General features: G+C 41.9%; 1 protein-coding gene across 1 annotated transcript in view; it reads right to left on the reverse strand.

The window, feature by feature from the left end:
• ITGB3 (integrin subunit beta 3) overlaps nucleotides 1-11,687 on the reverse strand; it is a 72,965-nt gene extending 61,278 nt beyond the window's left edge. The window contains exons 1-2 of the mRNA XM_063459371.1: nucleotides 11,531-11,687; nucleotides 10,762-10,841 (exon numbers count right to left, since the gene is read on the reverse strand). Coding sequence (XP_063315441.1) covers nucleotides 10,762-10,841; nucleotides 11,531-11,576 — 126 coding nt within the window. The 5' untranslated portion in view covers nucleotides 11,577-11,687. The remainder of the gene's footprint in view (nucleotides 1-10,761; nucleotides 10,842-11,530) is intronic.
• Between the last annotated feature and the right edge of the window lie 6,889 nt (nucleotides 11,688-18,576).

Raw genomic sequence — 18,576 nt, forward strand, 5'->3', positions numbered from 1 at the left:
GGATGTTTACACCAACATGTTTGCTGAACAATAACTGGACACTTGAGTAAAGCACACTGGACAAGAAGAGTTGGGCAGTCTGAATTACTTGTGTGATGGTTTAAGCATATGTTTTAACAAGGGAAGGCCTTGTCCATATTGTCAAATAGTGCATTCTCTGCTTGGGGGGGGGGGGGGGGGAAGATTAGCAGAACACAAGCATAGTTTTGTTAGTTTAATACAAAAAAAAGAACTTTAGAAAAAACCTTCAAAGTTTAATACAACATGTAGACATAGGCTTGCATACCTCCCAAGTGTCCCTATTTCAGAGGCACAGTCCCTATTTTGCACCCAACTCCCTCTGTCCCTCTTTTCTGTCCTAATGTCCCTCTGTGTTGGATGATATAACAGAGCTCCACGGCAATAATACTCCCAGTAATGTGTCTGAGTGTATAACAGAGCTCCACAGCAATAATACTCACAGTAATGTGTCTTATTGTATAACAGAGCTCCACAGCAATAATACTCCCAGCAATTTGTCTGAGTGTATAACAGAGCTCCATAGTAATAATACTCCCAGTAATGTGTCTGAGTGTATAACAGAGCTCCACAGCAATAATACTCCCAGTAATGTGTCCGAGTGTATATCAGAGCTCCACAGCAATAATACTCCAAGTAATGTGTCTGAGTGTATAACAGAGCTCCACAGCAATAATACTCCCAGTAATGTGTCTGAGTGTATAACAGAGCTCCACAGCAATAATACAGTAATGTGCCTGAGTGTATAACAGAGCTCCACAGCAATAATACTCCAAGTAATGTGTCTGAGTGTATAACAGAGCTCCACAGCAATAATACTCTCAGTAATGTGTCTGAGTGTATAACAGAGCTCCACAGTAATAATACTCCCAGTAATGTGTCTGAGTGTATAACAGCTCCACAGCAATAATACTCCCAGTAATGTGTCTGAGTGTATAACAGAGCTCCACAGCAATAATACTCCCAGTAATGTGTCTGAGTGTATAACAGAGCTCCACAGCAATAATACTCCCAGTGATGTGTCTGAGTGTATAACAGAGCTCCACAGCAATAATACTCCCAGTAATGTGTCTGAGTGTATCACAGAGCTCCACAGCAATAATACTCACAGTAATGTGTCTGAGTGTATAACAGAGCTCCACAGCAATAATACTCCCAGTAATGTGTCTGAGTGTATCACAGAGCTCCACAGCAATAATACTCCCAGTAATGTGCCTGAGTGTATAACAGAGCGCCACAGCAATAATACTCCCAGTAATGTGTCTGAGTGTATAACAGAGCTCCGCAGCAATAATACTCCCAGTAATGTGTCTGAGTGTATCACAGAGCTCCACAGCAATAATACTCCCAGTAATGTGTCTGAGTGTATAACAGAGCTCCACAGCAATAATACTCCCAGTAATGTGTCTGAGTATATCACAGAGCTCCACAGCAATAATACTCCCAGTAATGTGTCTGAGTGTATAACAGAGCTCCACATCAATAATACTCCCAGTAATGTGTCTGAGTCTATAACAGAGCTCCACAGCAATAATACTCCCAGTAATGTGTCTGAGTGTATAACAGAGCTCCACAGCAATAATACTCCCAGTAATGTGTCTGAGTGTATCACAGAGCTCCACAGCAATAATACTCCCAGTAATGTGTCTGAGTGTATAACAGAGCTCCACAGCGATAATACAGTAATGTGCCTGAGTGTATAACAGAGCTCCACAGCAATAATACTCCCAGTAATGTGTCTGAGTGTATAACAGAGCTCCACAACGATAATACTCCCAGTAATGTTTCTGGGTGTATAACAGAGCTCCACAGCAATAATACTCCCAGTAATGTGTCTGGGTGTATAACAGAGCTCCACAGCAATAATACTCCCATTAATGTGTCTGGGTGTATAACAGAGCTCACTGCAATAATACTCCCAGTAATGTGTCTGAGTGTATAACAGAGCGCCACAGCAATAATACTCCCAGTAATGTGTCTGAGTGTATAACAGAGCTCCGCAGCAATAATACTCCCAGTAATGTGTCTGAGTGTATCACAGAGCTCCACAGCAATAATACTCCCAGTAATGTGTCTGAGTGTATAACAGAGCTCCACAGCAATAATACTCCCAGTAATGTGTCTGAGTATATCACAGAGCTCCACAGCAATAATACTCCCAGTAATGTGTCTGAGTGTATAACAGAGCTCCACATCAATAATACTCCCAGTAATGTGTCTGAGTCTATAACAGAGCTCCACAGCAATAATACTCCCAGTAATGTGTCTGAGTGTATAACAGAGCTCCACAGCAATAATACTCCCAGTAATGTGTCTGAGTGTATCACAGAGCTCCACAGCAATAATACTCCCAGTAATGTGTCTGAGTGTATAACAGAGCTCCACAGCGATAATACAGTAATGTGCCTGAGTGTATAACAGAGCTCCACAGCAATAATACTCCCAGTAATGTGTCTGAGTGTATAACAGAGCTCCACAACGATAATACTCCCAGTAATGTTTCTGGGTGTATAACAGAGCTCCACAGCAATAATACTCCCAGTAATGTGTCTGGGTGTATAACAGAGCTCCACAGCAATAATACTCCCATTAATGTGTCTGGGTGTATAACAGAGCTCACTGCAATAATACTCCCAGTAATGTGTCTGAGTGTATAACAGAGCTTCACAGCAATAATACTCCCAGTAATGTGTCTGAGTGTATAACAGAGCTCCACAGCAATAATACTCCCAGTAATGTGTCTGGTGTATAACAGAGCTCCACAACAATAATACTAAATTAGAGGGACAAAGGTTTAAAAATAATATCAGGAAGTATTACTTTTCTGAGAGTGTAGTGGATGCATGAAATAGCCTTCCAGCTGAAGTGGTAGAGGTTAACACAGTAAAGGAGTTTAAGCATGTGTGGGAGAGGCATAAGGCTATCCTAACTATGAGATAAGGCCAGGGACTAATAAAAGTATTTTAGAAAATTGGGCAGATTATATGGGCCGAATGGTTCTTATCTGCCGTCACAATCTATGTTTCTATGTTACAATGTGTTGACCAATGTGTTGTTACATAGGGTTGACCAAACTATAGACACCCAGCTGCTGACGAACTACAAATGGCAAAGCACCAAAGGAGGGTGTAGTTTTACAACAGCTGGGATTTACTTTATGGCCACCCAAGCTCTAGAAAGGATAATCAGATGACAAGAGTAAATGGAAAAAAATAAATTGTCTGGATACCTGAAAATTATTCTATGAAAAAATAGTAATGCAATATATAATGTGTATGTAGAATAATTTATTTAGTAATGAAACAAGCTATTTCTCTAAGTTGGCTGAGAGTCGTGGGATTTATTTACCCACTGCAAAGACTTCTTAACAATATCTTACATCCCAAACTCCCCACACTTAGCACTTGGGGTTAAAAGCCATCGACAAGTGCCAGGATAATGAAATCTTGGCTCGGGTTACTAGTTATTGCTCCTACAAATTCACTACCCTTGGCAGATAAACTATGTCTACAAAAAAACATATTGCACAACATATTCAATGCAGCTTCAAAGGGTAGCAGCAATAAATCTGAATTTAACATTTAACCATTTGGGTGCCAAAAGACTGAACCAGCAGTTGCTCAACGCCTGACACTTTCCCTTCTTAAACATTTCACCACCTGGGTTTGGGAGGGGCAGAGGGGGTCATCCATGTGATATGAGACATATATCAAGAATTGGGGAGAGGGGGGAGTCAGCATATTCTTAGAAGTCTATCATCTTAATTGGACGAGCGATAACTTGTTTTTTGTATGTCCTGTGGCTAATACATATTTAACATATACCACTCCCTCCTATCTCCAGCCTCCCCCACCCGTATGTTCAATTATAGGCTTGTAAACCAGGTATCCTTTGGCTACAAAATAAAATAGAGGGGGTGGAGGAATATCTTTAGGAGATGGGATGGGCTGAGGAATCGTAGATGACAACTCTCACCTCAAAAATATTTGTATTAAAATAATAATCCATATGTCAAGTTTTGATGGGAAGTAGATTTTTTTAACTTATCTCTGCGTTTTGTATATGACAGGATCCTACAGCGATATACTTGCGTTTTGGGTCGGACAATGTTTGAAAAAAAAAAAAAACAGTCTCTATGGTCTTCCCTACTTCACTCAGTGACATCATCAGACCAAATAACATCATCAGAAATAAATAAAGTTTAAATACAAACACTGCCTGTCCCGAGGTTCATTTATATGGTTGAATGATCCTGTTATATTCTAAAAGTAGGGGTGAGTTTCCCTCTTTTTTTTCTGCATTCACTACACACACTGCATTCACCCCACAAACACAGACACTGCATCCACTACACACATCATCCAATACACAAACACCAGGGCCGGACTGGCCCACCAGGGATACCGGGAAATGTTCTTGTGGGCCGGCATACTATTGGGCCGGTGCTGGCCACCTAATGCGCACTGGCCCGCAACTACAGGGTAACCGGCAGCAGGAGTAGCACTCCCCTCTTGCCAGTCACTGAATGTAGCGTGGCCGAGCATGCGCGGGTAGAGGAGCTCCTGCTCACGTACCCGGTCTGACAGGAAGTGCTCACAAAGAGCACAGAACTGCTTCCTGTCAGACCGGATACAGTGAGCAGGAGACTCCTCTACCCGCGATCTGTATGCACGGTCATCACAAGGTATGGGGAGGGCAAGGGGGGAATAATGAGACACTCGGAGGTAGAGGCAAGCTAATAGGGCGCATGAGGGGCTAGGAGGGAGACTAATGGGACACATGGGGGGGCTGGAAGGGAGGCTCATGGGACACATGGGAGGCTGTGAGGGAGACTAATGGGGGGTTGGGAGAGAGGCTTATGGGACACATGGGAGGCTGGGAGAGAGACTAATGGGACACATGGGGGGGCTGCGAGGGAGGCTTATGGGAGGCTGGGAGGGAGATTAATGGGACACATGGGGGGCTGGGATGGAGACTAATCAGACACAAGGGGGGCTGGGAGGGAGGGTAATGGGGGGCTGGGAGGGAGACTAATGGGACACATGGGGGGCTGGGAGGGGGGCTATAGGGACACTTGGAGGGCTGGGGGTAATGAGACACATGTAAAGCTTGGGGGGTAATGAGACACATGGAGGGTTGGGTCTGGGTAATGAAGCACATAGAAGGCTGGGTGGGGGTAATAAGACACATGTAAAGCTTGGGGGGTAATGAGACACATGGAGGGCTGGGTCTGGGTAATGAAGCACATAGAAGGCTGGGTGGGGGTAATAAGACACGGAGGGGCTGGGGAGAAAAAAGACACATGGCGAGGCTGAGGAGAAATAAGACACAAATGGGTGTGGGGAGAAAGAGACTCACAGAAGGGCTGGGAAAGAAGAGTAAGAGACAAAGGGGCTAGGGCTAAGAAACATATGAAAGGAGCTTGGGGGAGAAAGACGCAAAAAATAAATAAATGCATCTTCACCCGTGTCTCTTGCTCTCTCTATAACTCCGTTCTTCAGCACAGGAGTCTATGCCGGAGAGTGACAGACAGGTGAGAGAAAGACATTGTACTAAAGGGACACTATAGTCACCAGAACTACTACAGTTTAATGTAGTGGTTCTGGTGTCTATAGCCTGTCCCTGTAGGCTGAGCACTGTAAATGCTGCCTTTTCAGAGAAAAGGCAGTGTCTACATTGCTGCCTAGGAACATCTCTAGTGAGAGTCACTCAGACGGCCACTAGAGCTGCTTTTAAGTCCGGTGCTGCGCTGTGTGCAGCACCTATGTTGAGCGTCTCCACGCTCTCTATGTAGGCACTAAATGCTCCCCAAAGAGATGCATTGATTCAATGCCTCTCTATGAGGAGATGCTGATTGGTTTAGCGAAGCGCAGCCTTTTGCCACACATGCACAATAGCCTCCCAATGCTTTTCTATGGGAAAGCATGGATTGGCTGAGATCATCAAGTTTGATGACCTCAGCCAAAGTGAAGAGCACACTCTTATTACTTCAAAATAAACAAGATAACATTTTTTTTTTTACAGCTGGGCACTACATACATTCACCATTTCAGTCCCATTACCAAACTTTTCTTAATATGTCAAGATAGTTGGACTGAAATATTGATTATATGCAAATGCACGTCTGCTTAAAATAAAATTGCTCTTTTGGTATGTTGAATCCCTATGAGTGTTTTTTTTCACGTTTGAGTAATAGTTTTCAGTTTTAAGGTATTTTTTTCAGCCTCTATATTTGCACATTATGATGGCGCGATGCATTATGTGGCTGGCATAAATTTTTTTTCCAGGGCTGCTTTTTGTTCCCAGTCCAGCCCTGACAAACACAGACACTGCATTCAATACACACACTACATCCTTGCCACAAACACAGCCACTGCATCCATTACACATACTGCATCCACCCCACAAACACAGACACTCCATCCATTACACATACTGCATCCACCCCACAAACACAGATACTGCATCCACTGCACACACATTACATCCAATACCCAATCACAGACACTGCATCCATTACATCCAATACACAAACACAGACACTGCATTTACTACACACATTACATCCACTACACAAACATAGACACTGCATTAAATACAAACACTGCATCCATTCCACAAACACAGACACTGCATCTACTACACACACTACATCCAATGCACAAACACAGACACTGCATTCAATACACATACATTACATCCAATACACAAACACAGACACTGCATCCACTACACACACATTACATCCAATACACAAACACAGACACAGTATTGAATACACACACACTGCATCCACTCCACAAACACAGACACTGCATCTACTACACACATTACATCCACAACACAAACATAGCGTCTGCATTCAATACACACACTACATGCACCACACAAACAAAAACACAGCATCTATCACACACACTACATCCACAACGCACACTTTACTTATTCTTGTGGGCAGACTCTGGGGTGAGTTCTGGGGGGGTCCCAGCCCTGGAGCTATGTAAGCGGCCCCAAAATTTGAGATGGCATTCCCTGTTTAGTTTAAACACAGGGGGTGGAAAGTCATGACACAATGCCTGAAACCAATCACATAATGTAACGGGGATATCAAACATGCCTTTTAGAATGCAATCCAGCTTGTTACATGTCTTTAACACGAGGAAGGGATTCCAGATGTGAGTGTATGAACCAAGGAACGGGAACTGGCAGGAGCTCAACATTTCAACTCTTACATCTGTTTGGGAATTCTGTATGTACCCTGTGTGAAATGCGGAATAGAGGGAAACATCGCCTTTTAAGGAGACTGACGGGGAACTGGAAAAAGGAACATGAATCTCGTGGCCAAGGAAGCAATGAATGGCTGCATGAGACAGATAGGGAGTGAATGGGGACACGGCTGTTCAAAATTAGGTCTCAATTTAACATTGCTTGGATAAGCTTTCAAAATGATTTAATATTTTTTGGATAAACTTTGAAAATTATTTAATATTATGAAACATGTTTTAATTTTGTAATATTTTGATATTATTAATATATTTGTATATATGTATATTAAATAATATGATGTTCTTTTTTCTTGAAAAAAAAAATATTTTGACAGTTTATCCAAAAACATAAAATGATTTGGAAAGCAGGTACAACACAATTACATCGAGACCCTAATCCAGGAGTAGGCAACCTTCAGCACTCCAGATGTTGTGGACTACATCCCCCATAATGCTTTTACACGCATAATGCTGGCAAAGCATCATGGGAGGTGTAGTCCAAAACATCTGGAGTGACAAAGGTTGCCTATGCCTGCTATTTAGGGCAGAATTGTAGAATTAGATATTTTAAAAATGCTCAGTTCAGACTAGCTGCAGATTATTTTCTTACTAAGGCCTCAATTTAATATTTTTGCTAATTATTGAAGGGATCACTATAGTGTAAGGAAAACTAAGCCCCCACCATCAGGGTCCCCCTCCCGTGGTGCTGAAGGGGTTAAACCCCCTTCAGCAGCTTACCTTTTTCCAGCGCCAGGTTCCCTCGGCGCTGGTGACCTCTCCTCCCCCTCCGACGTCAGCTCCCTCTGCCGAAGTCAGCAGAGCCGAATGCGCATGCGCAGCAAATTTTTCAATGCTTTCCTATGGACGCTCTGCGTGATGGAGGCATTAATTGCCTTGAGCGTCGCAGATGCGCCTCTAGTGGCTGTCCAGAAGACAGCCACTAGAGGCTGGCTTAACCCTGCAATGTAAACATAGCAGTTTCTCTGAAACTGATATGTTTGCATCTGCAAGGTTAAAACCTGAGGGACTTGGCACCCACACCACTTCATTGAGCAGAAGTGGTCTGGGTGACTATAGTGTCCCTTTAACATTTTGGGGTAAACTTTTAAAATTACTTTTTTTCAAACTTAAAATAGCAAAAAATATGTCATACACGAGAAAATATTAAAATATTTTTCATTATATTAAATTGTTTGAAAAAGTTACTCAAAGGTATTCAATCAAAACCTATGAAGGCTTGTGGTGAGTCAGTTTTGACTTCAACACCACTCACTGATTGGTAAATAAACCCTAGGAACTCTGGGTAATAGTAATTATCTTCCAATGAAACACTTAGGCAAAGTGGTATTATCACAAATAATGGCCACAATTTTTTATGTATAATACGGTTCTCAGATTATGATTCAAATTAGGCAATTCAAAATGAAAATGGCATATTTCAGAGGTCCGTTGGTTACATTACAGCCCTGAAATGTGTTTTTCAATGGTATTTATTCAGGGTTTGCCCTAAATTTCAATGTTTGTGGTGAATTAATTATATATATTTTGTTCTCTTCTCTATACTTTTGACATTCTTATCCCCACCGCCCTCATGTGCAAATGTAACAAGCAATTAGCAGCTGCTGAAAACAAATGGGAGAGTTTCATAGGGGAAAGTTTATCACTGGGGTTCCTTATACACTTCCTAAAATGCACCTAAAGACTTGTTTTTTTCGATAGCCTCCTTTTATCAGCAATAGGAAGTTGCTGAACCCAGTGCTGTCAGCAATGTCTTTGAGGCAATTGGAGTGAATGAATTAACAATACCAGTAGACAGGAACTAATTGAGATTATTACGTGGTGAAAAAATGGCAGATATATAGATATATAGAGGGATAAGAGAAGAATTTTGACTCTTGAAATAAAAGCTGTAATCTGATTGGTTGCTTGGCAATGCCGGCCAATCAAAATCCATCCAGAATTAAAATTATGGTGAGCAATAAATGGAATACCTTAAAAACCTTAAAAAAACAATCAGACTATTGCGGCAATATTCGTCAAATGCAAATTATTTAAAAAAACATTTTTTACATCCAGTGGGACCCTTCAAGGTCCCACTTTTTGTAGGGTGGTATAAAAAATCAAGGAAAATACCTAAAAAAAACTATGAGTAATCAAGTCGTAGAAAGTGACATTCCTTTGTTTATGTGCGGGTCACATTGAGCGGTAAGTGGAGTGTCAGCTTCTGCAAGCTTGTACATGAGAGTAAGTGACACTCCCTTCCCCCCTAATCCAAAAATTCCCTCCTCCCAATACCAGGAGACTAAAATCTAAGAGGACAATCAGTACGTAGAACTGGGTCGTACAAGCCTATTGTGTGTACTAAGCACAAGAGAAAAAAATACAAAGCACATTTTTACAAACATCTGCTAATCCATATAAAATAACACACAGTTTGCATGCTCTGTTGCTTAATCTAATCTTAGTTAAAGTGACTAGATTAACCGTAACTATTTCATGATGCTAATCTTGACCGTGTATAAATTGCTATGACAACAATGCTCAGTGGTAAAAAAAAATAATAATATATAATAAGTATATAAAAATATAGTAGCAGGATACTTAGATGACAATAAATTTAGCAGAATGACAATCTAGTAGAATTGAAATAATAAGTTTAAAGAGCACCATCACTTTACATGATTTTTATTATAATGTTGATTTATGAAACACGTGTGTGTTTCAGAATTTGGAAAAATAACATTAATTGTAGAAATCCACACAACTGTTTTTAGCTCTGTGATAGAACTGAGCGTCTCCATCTTGACTGCCTGTCAATCATTTTCATAACACAAAGCATTGTAAGTGTAGGAGGAGAAACAAAATCAATGCCATGCGTGCCCTGACTGTGCCAGGACTGAACTGGACTGAGATGTCAAATACTGAATCTTTATTATAAATTTAAAAGAAAACTGAGCATCAAATTATTATTATTATTTTAAACACAGTTTAGAGGCATTTTTCCATGTATTATTCAATGGGATAATTTTGAGAGAAGTAACAGTTTTTCTTTAAAGGGATACTCCAGGCACCATAACAACTTCATCAGAATAAAGTTGTTATGTTGCGAGGAGGTCTCTGGGTGCTGGCTTACCTCAATGGGTAAAACGAACAGTTTAACCCCAAAGTATTGAATCGGGCAGCTGTTAGCTGTTCCCAGGAACATCCTTTGCAGTTCAAGGCTTAAATTAGGAAATGTCGGACTGGGAGCCAATAGCTATCAGCCTATCAGTTGCACCCCATTCACAAAGCTCCCAGTCTGAAGATTCCTGATTAAAGCCTCAGTCTGCTACTTAGTGGAGGATTCAAGACTCATTTGTTTAACGTCTTGCAGTAAGCCGGGTTGTTATGGTGCCTGTAGTGTTCCTTTAAGGTTATGCTTTATTTCAAAATGGCAATTCTTGCCTAGTGAGCTGACACTCTAACAACATGTCCTTACCTCCTGAAAACACCATGCGCATGCTTTCCCCGCAGCGAGACATTGCTTACAGGTGCTGACCCCTCGTGCAGAACAGGAAGCTGAAACGCAAATAAAGTATGAATATCATAAGTATAAATACAGGTATGGTAATACATCATCAACGTATCCTGAAACAATATGCAATTTAATATCAATGCTAACTAGAAGCACCACCTAGTTTTTCCTCGTTTATTTTCATATGTTGATTGGAAACCTCCTATACAGACCCCAAAATCACAATTTGCTGTGGCATGCTTAGAAAACCAACTAAAAACAAAAGAAAATGGGGGGAAAAACATGCTGGCTGAATGTCATGGGAGTTGTAGTACATCCCTTCTTAGAAAGCAGTTACCATTAGATATCTAGTGGGTTAGACCAGTGGCCACCCTACTCACCAGACTCATTTTGGCAACATAGATAGGTGTCTTTTACTTAAATACTTTCTCATATTGTACAGCACTGCAGACTATGTTGGCGCTCTATCACTGATAACATTAATTTAATAAACATGATAATGATGATTCTGTATGCACACACACATATCAAAATACTATCCTGGAATGGTAGGTAGGGACTGGGTAGATCAGCAGTACTAACAGTTAAAAAGACAGTATTAAGCATGAAAATATGCACAAAGTTAGCTGCTGTGACTCCCAGTTATCTGTATAAGCTAACGAAACACACACATACACTGTATTCCTGATAAGAGACATTAAGGATTTAACCCCTATTGCCAAAGATAACTCACCCCTGGCTCCTGTAACCAGCAACAACAGTACCAATACCCTGAACATGATGGATAGTGTTGAGATCCAGCTGTGTGCAGATGTTGGGGGGTGGGGGGACTCCCTAATTACCCCCCCAGATGTGTACAGTGCATCAGCTGGGCACTGAATGGTAGCAGTTAGGCTGCAAGATCCTTAACACAGACATCCCACCCCAAACTCCTCCCTTGTCCCATGTTCACACCCTTTAACTGCAAGAATTCCAGACCCTTTACATTTAACCCTTTCACTGCCCCCACACTGCTATATACCCTCACACCCCTCCTGCTGTTTATATCCTCACACCCCCTGCTGCTCCCCTACTGAGGACAGAAAAACAGCTTCATTAGTGTTCCATGGGTAGAACAGGCTTAAAAACCAAAGTTGTAATAAAGTAACAAGTCAGATCAGGTTTAAGAGTGGCATTTATTTTAACTCTTAAAGTACCAGAGGCTGTCCAGATATCACTGGGCATAGCCTTTTTCTTATATCTCATACACCCTATTCATTTGTGTGTGTGTGTGTGTGTTTAAAAAATAATGTAATTATCGTTTTAGTAATACAAAAACTCTTTTACTGCATATAGTAATCTGTAATGTGGCTCTTTTAATTACTAAGTACTTTTGAAACACCCCTACCCCTACCTCCTTCTGTCTTGTGTATCTATGATCCCTTATTATTTCTACATAAAACTGTCCTTCATTAAATTCAAATGATAGAAAAAGTATAATTTTATCATTCCACGCTTATTATTATTATTATTACTACTATTTAGCAGAGCTTACAATCTAATTCTGAGTAAAACTGTCATGTTGCCTGAATACATGGCATTGGACAGTGGCTTTTTTTTTACTGCCCAATCATTTTAAATAACCAAAAATGGTCTGTTTTCTTCTATGAGGCGAGGCTGTGGGTGTGGCTGTGGGGGAAGGAATTAGTAGAACCTTTTCAAAATTTCGTGACCTGTGGACTAAAAGTAACTAATTTACAAGGTGAAAGTATTTGGACCTAGATGCGTTTCCTGCAGTGTGTGTAAACACATGACATGTGCACAGTCGTCCTTGTCGGCATATGCACAAAACCCCCCACCACATACTTAATTATAATAATGACACTGACACCTGGGTTTTGGCAAAAATATATCACAGCTTTTATTTATTATTAACATAGAATTATAAAGGTCATTGTCACACAACAGGCCCACGTTGGCCTGCACAGTTTACAACATTATTTTACAATTTAACCCCTTGACAATGACCCACCCCAACGTAACATCATAACATAATACACCAACATTGTAACATATTAGCTTAATCTGAAACATGACCATTGCCACCGAAGGGCATCAACCATTGCCACCAAGGGCACCATCCATTGCCACCAAAGGGCACCACCAGTGTAGGGGCATACCGAGACACCCCTACACACCCTGGTTCGGAGCTACCTACGAGCTCGAACCTACCAAACCAGTCCAAAGGCCTACCTATTAGCCCTGAACTCCAAACTGTCCCCCCTCTCACTCTTTTCTCCCCCCAACTTTACTCTCCATCCCCCGCCGCCGTGACCAAACGGGAAACACCTGAAAGCAAAGGGAGGGTGGGTGGGACAACGAACAGGTAAGTGTAACTTTGGATTAAAAGTGCCGTTAGACCTAAGATGGCCGCTACTTATACCCCCCTAGTAACTCCTCCCTACTCCATGTCCTTAGACCAGCCCCCAACTACTGACAACTAGCTGCCTGCCTCCTGGCAATGTCAAGGCCCATTCCCCTTAGCTGCGCTGCTCCATGGGCTTCCTTGCTGAGTTTTATTGCGGTGTGATTCACCTGCCATTGCTAACATTCCACATGCATAAATAAAGCTATTTTATCAGTGTAAAGATAGTCTCTCCACTCTACAGTCTAATTGTCCACATTGAGCGCATCAGTACTTGGGACCGTTCGCCCAACTCCAAATCATTGCCACAGGACCGAATCACGAAACAAAACGAAACGGACAATGGACGGGCACGGTTATCACTAGTTCCTGATTCAGACGCCTGTAGACCTTTGCGCCAAAAAGAAATGATTGGTGGGAGAAAAGATGACTGATGGTCACTCGACAGCCACTACATGTTAATTTTATTCAGAGATCAAGTGAGAAATTAGCAATAGTGGGGAAAAGGGAGGAGCGGTAAAAAAAAACCCCTATATTTATAGATTATATATTTAATACATTTATAATATTGAAATATATAAATTTAGATTATTATTTTTTTGGTTGCTTGTGTTATGGTACTTTTTAGCAGTAAACCAAAATGTTTAAATGTCTATCTGTTCCTGTCCAAATTAATAAAATAAATTGCGTATATACGCTGAAGTAATTAAGTCTGACACACAAGGTTCAGGTTAAAATAACTTCGAGAAAATTTATTGGCAAGTGATTAAAAAGCGGACACGCAGGTCCTTTTAAGAGACATTTTACGTCATCATTGCTTATTAGAATATCAGTAAATAAACATCATTAATTGGATTAATTGTCAAGTGTCGGGATTAGTGTCCACCTATCAATATTATTAATTGGCTCAAAAGACTAAGTGGTTAATCCCGTGTCCACCCACCAAGAGGTGGGATTGTTCTGGACACGGGTGGGGGACAAGGGGTCTTGAGCGTCATTTTACACGGTCGGTGATCTCAGGCCTCGTGGCCAGGTGCAAGGTCTCTTATGAATAGAACATTTCATTACTACTGTGTTCGCATGGCCTTCAAATTATACTTTGTTGCAAATCTAAGGAAAAGTCAGCAATTCCTGTGTTAATCATATCTTTATAGAAAATACAGTCTTTGTTCTATTGTATTAGATGTGCTGGGAAATTCTGTCATGTAAGGTGATTTTAAAATGAACAAGTTAGGTTATGAGGACAAAATGGAGGATTGAAGAAGTCAGGTTAGGGGGACAAAATGGAGGATTGTCACAGTATAAAGTTAAAATGGAGTTAGTGCAATAATTGAATACAAATACAATAAGGTTTTTTAAATAATCCCACATCAGTCCCCCCTATGAAATGTTAGATTCTAAGAGATAAAACTTTATTAAGTTAGTACCAGGAAGACGTGTTAACCCAAAGGCACAGAAACCCTGTGGCCGCTAGCTAGGTGTTAATGCAAAGTGCAAGGCTGTCCCTAGTTCTGACCCTGATAGGCTAACTCATCCGTCAGTATGGCTCTCGAACACTTCACACCCATGGGTATCCCATGGCAGCTAACCCACCACTTCTCCAACACGGGGTTTTTACCATTCACTGACAGATGCTGTCCCTAAGTTAGTCCCTTCCTAGAATTCCTGCACTTTATCAACAAAAGGGATTGTTTGCAGCGGCAGACAGGGTGAGTTGATGTCTTGGAGCTCTTGGTCATCAACTTCGAGATGGGTGAAAGTGGGTGCCGCTTGGTCAACAGTCTTCAGGAGGGATTTTCTCAGACATGGGAGGATACAACAAAAGAGAAGAGCAAAGAGAAAAAGAAAAATTAGTATAGCCATACCAATATGCATTAAAGCCTTTTGCCATCCTGTCATCCAACCAAACCATCTTTCCCAGGGATCTTGTATCCCAGAATTCCTTTTCAACTCTATAGACAGGTCATTTAATTTTTCTATGGCTAATGTAACTTTACCATTAGGGCCTGTGTTTTCTGGGATGTAGGTACAACAGGTCAAGGTGTCAGGTAAAATTTTACAAACCCCTCCTTTTTCGGCTAAGATCATATCTAGGGCCATTCTATTCTGGAAAGCCATTTGGGATGTGGCCTGCAACTGTTCGGCCAACCCCTGGAGGGCGTCTCTGGTATAATTAACAAAACGCTGTTGATTATAATAAATGTAATTGATCCAATTTAAATTCTTGTTAGTGGTAACTATGGCAAAAAGTGATTCAAATCCTGCAGCAACTTCATCTCTTGCTTTAAATTCATTGGGCACCCCCCTAGGCACCCCAATAGCATCAATATAAACATGAGGATCGAAACTTCCTTTCACTGGGGCGTCACGCTTAACCTTAGTGTGCCTGGACTCATGGGTGACGAGGTGTGTGTCAGAGATAATATGTATAGGCATAATAGCTTTAGCCAAAGTACACTCCCCCCACCACTCCTTGTCCATTCTGGATCTCAGCTGTAAATCCCCACACAACCAGTAGATATCCCCTAATGACCTGGTGTGAAACTGCAACAAGTCCATAGAGACACTCCTGTAGGTAGCACAATATCCCTTAGAGAAGTTACCCAAGAATCTACCAATTCCATCATAATTAGCATAACAAGTGTAATTACCTTTATACACGGTAATACCGTCTGGGGGTTTGACATCCTTGGTTAGGAGAGGATACTCCTTTGTCCATGCACTACATATGGACCTGTTAAAATCATAGTGATAGGCAAAAAGGCTTAAAACACATTCCTCTATATCTACTGGCAGGATTAGAGGTACGGTACCCAGGTGAGGCCGGGCACCACCACACACATAACATGCAGTCTTATTATGCTTATTAGCATTATATTTCATCCATTCTAACCATAAATTTACATCATTAAAACCTGTTTCAGCGGCCATGGTATCTTCAAAGGTGGGGTTAGCAATGGCCATCATGTCTTGAAAGGTCTGGATATGAGGTTTTAATGGGTTAGGGACCATATGGGTGGCCCCTTGCCACTCGGAAGAGTTGCACATATCTTTTAGGAAGAAATGCCCTAATTTACGGTAGGAACCCTTTTTCCAATACATTCCCATCACATACTGGTCGGCATCCGTTGGGCTTGGATGCTCAATGTTAAGGATTAATTTCATTGGTGTACCTCCCCCAGGCTTTCTCAAAGTCATTCTCTGGAGAAGGGATCTACCTTGTTCATCTACTTTAGATAAGGCACTTTTTGGTTTGTAACCCCAGGCAGGCCCGGCATTCCATCCCGCTGCCTCCCAATGATTACAATTGTGCCCCCATTGTTTGTCAACTACACAAACATATGGGTCTTTTGAATGAGGGATATCTCTGTAAATACTCTGGATTTGTGATGTGGGGAACGGGCATTCTACAATGTCACAATAGTCAAAGGTATAAGTAGCCACATGGGTGCATGATGAATTGTACCAGAAGGTATACCCACTAATATCTTTGGTGATGGCTACTTGTTGGGCCTTTATAAGGCTGATTAAGGAGAAGGTGTACCAGAGGTACATGCTTGTGCGGTATCTGCTTCCTCAGGGGCTGGAGATTTCTTGCAGTGGGAAGCGTGGATCCAATTTGGCCTGCCGGCCAGTTTGACGGAGGTTGCGGTAATCAGGAGAACTTGGAATGGACCGTCAAATCTTGGTTCCAGGGTATTTTTCCGCACGAACTTCTTGACCAGAACCCAATCTCCGGGAAGCAGGTTATGGGTACCTGTATCCAAATCGGGATCTGGAATTGAAGAGAAAACTTGGGCATGTATTTTGTTCAAGGCACTTGCAAGTTCAGTTACATAATCTACTAAAACATCTGATTGGAGCTGTAACTGCTGCGGATAATAACAACCTAGTCTGGGTGCTGTCCCAAATAGAATTTCATATGGGGACAGTGAATGCTTCCCTCTAGGTGTGTGCCTAACACTAAATAAAGCTATTGACAGGCTTTCTGGCCAGGGCATCTTTGTTTCTTGCGACATTTTTAACATTCTGGCTTTTAGAGTGCCATTCATGCGCTCTACTTTACCACTACTTTGTGGGTGGTAAGGGGTGTGGAAGGCTAGGGTCACCCCTAGAGCAGTCCAAATTTCTTTAGTCACTGTTGCTGTGAAGGCTGGGCCTTGATCACTTTCAATGACTTCTGGGAGTCCAAACCTACATACTATCTCTGTAAGTAGGCGTCTTGCGGTTGTTTTCGCAGTGATATTGGCCACTGGGTAGGCCTCTGGCCATCCTGAGAACATGTCTACTATGACTAGTGCATATTCATGGGGCCCACTCTTGGGCATTTGGATGTGGTCAATTTGAATTCGCTGGAAGGGGTACATGGGCTTTGCCAGGTGTTTTGCAGGCACCTTGATTGGTCTTCCTGGATTGCATTTTGCACAAATAACACAGGCCTTACAGAAGCTGCTGATCAATGTTGTGATTCCGGGTGCTTCATAATACTTCTGTATGAGGGCGGCCATCAATTCCTTTGACAGGTGTGCAGGCCCATGTGCCCATTGGACAACTGCTGGATATAAATTTTTTGGAAGGCAAAATTTGAAGTTGTTGTAATATACTCCGTCCTTTTGGACAGCTCCTTTATTTTTCCATTTTTGGGTTTCTTCAGGAGTGACTGCAGCTTGCTGTTCCCGCAAAATTCGCAAATCAGTAGGAAGAGTTTGCAGAGCAAAAATAGGGACTTCTTCTTCTTCTTCTTCTTCTTGTCCGGACACTTCTTCATCCACTTCCTGCAGATCCCTGGCTGCTAGCTTAGCAGCCTGATCAGCCAAATGGTTGCCCTTTGCTTCATTTGTATCCAGTTTCCCATGGGCCTTTACCTTCAAAACGGCCACTTCTTCAGGGAGTAGGAGGGCGTCCATTAGCTCCTTAATTGCAGTACTATGTTTGACTGGTGTACCGGCGGTGGTAAGAAATCCTCTTGTCTTCCAAATTAGGCCGAAGTCATGTGCCACACCCAGAGCATATCTTGAATCTGTATAGATGTTGGCACGTTTTCCTTCGGAAATTTTGCATGCTGAAGTCAGAGCCTGTAATTCAGCTTCTTGCGCAGACATTGCTGGCGGTAAGGATGATGATTTGATAACTTCGTCTGTTGTGGTTACGGCATATCCTGTATGATATCTTCCTTCTTCATCAGCATATCTTGAGCCGTCCACAAACAGGGTAAAATCTGGATCTTGTAATGGATTCTCATGCACAGTTGGTAGGTGTACTGTCTCCATTTTCATCTGTTCATAACAGTCATGAGGTGTTTCGGGGTCATAATCATTCACTATGACCAGATCTTGGAATTCCTTTTCTAGGAAGTGGCGCGGCCATGCTTCCAG

This window comes from Pelobates fuscus, chromosome 6 (assembly GCF_036172605.1).
Source record: "Pelobates fuscus isolate aPelFus1 chromosome 6, aPelFus1.pri, whole genome shotgun sequence".
NCBI lineage: Eukaryota > Metazoa > Chordata > Amphibia > Anura > Pelobatidae > Pelobates > Pelobates fuscus.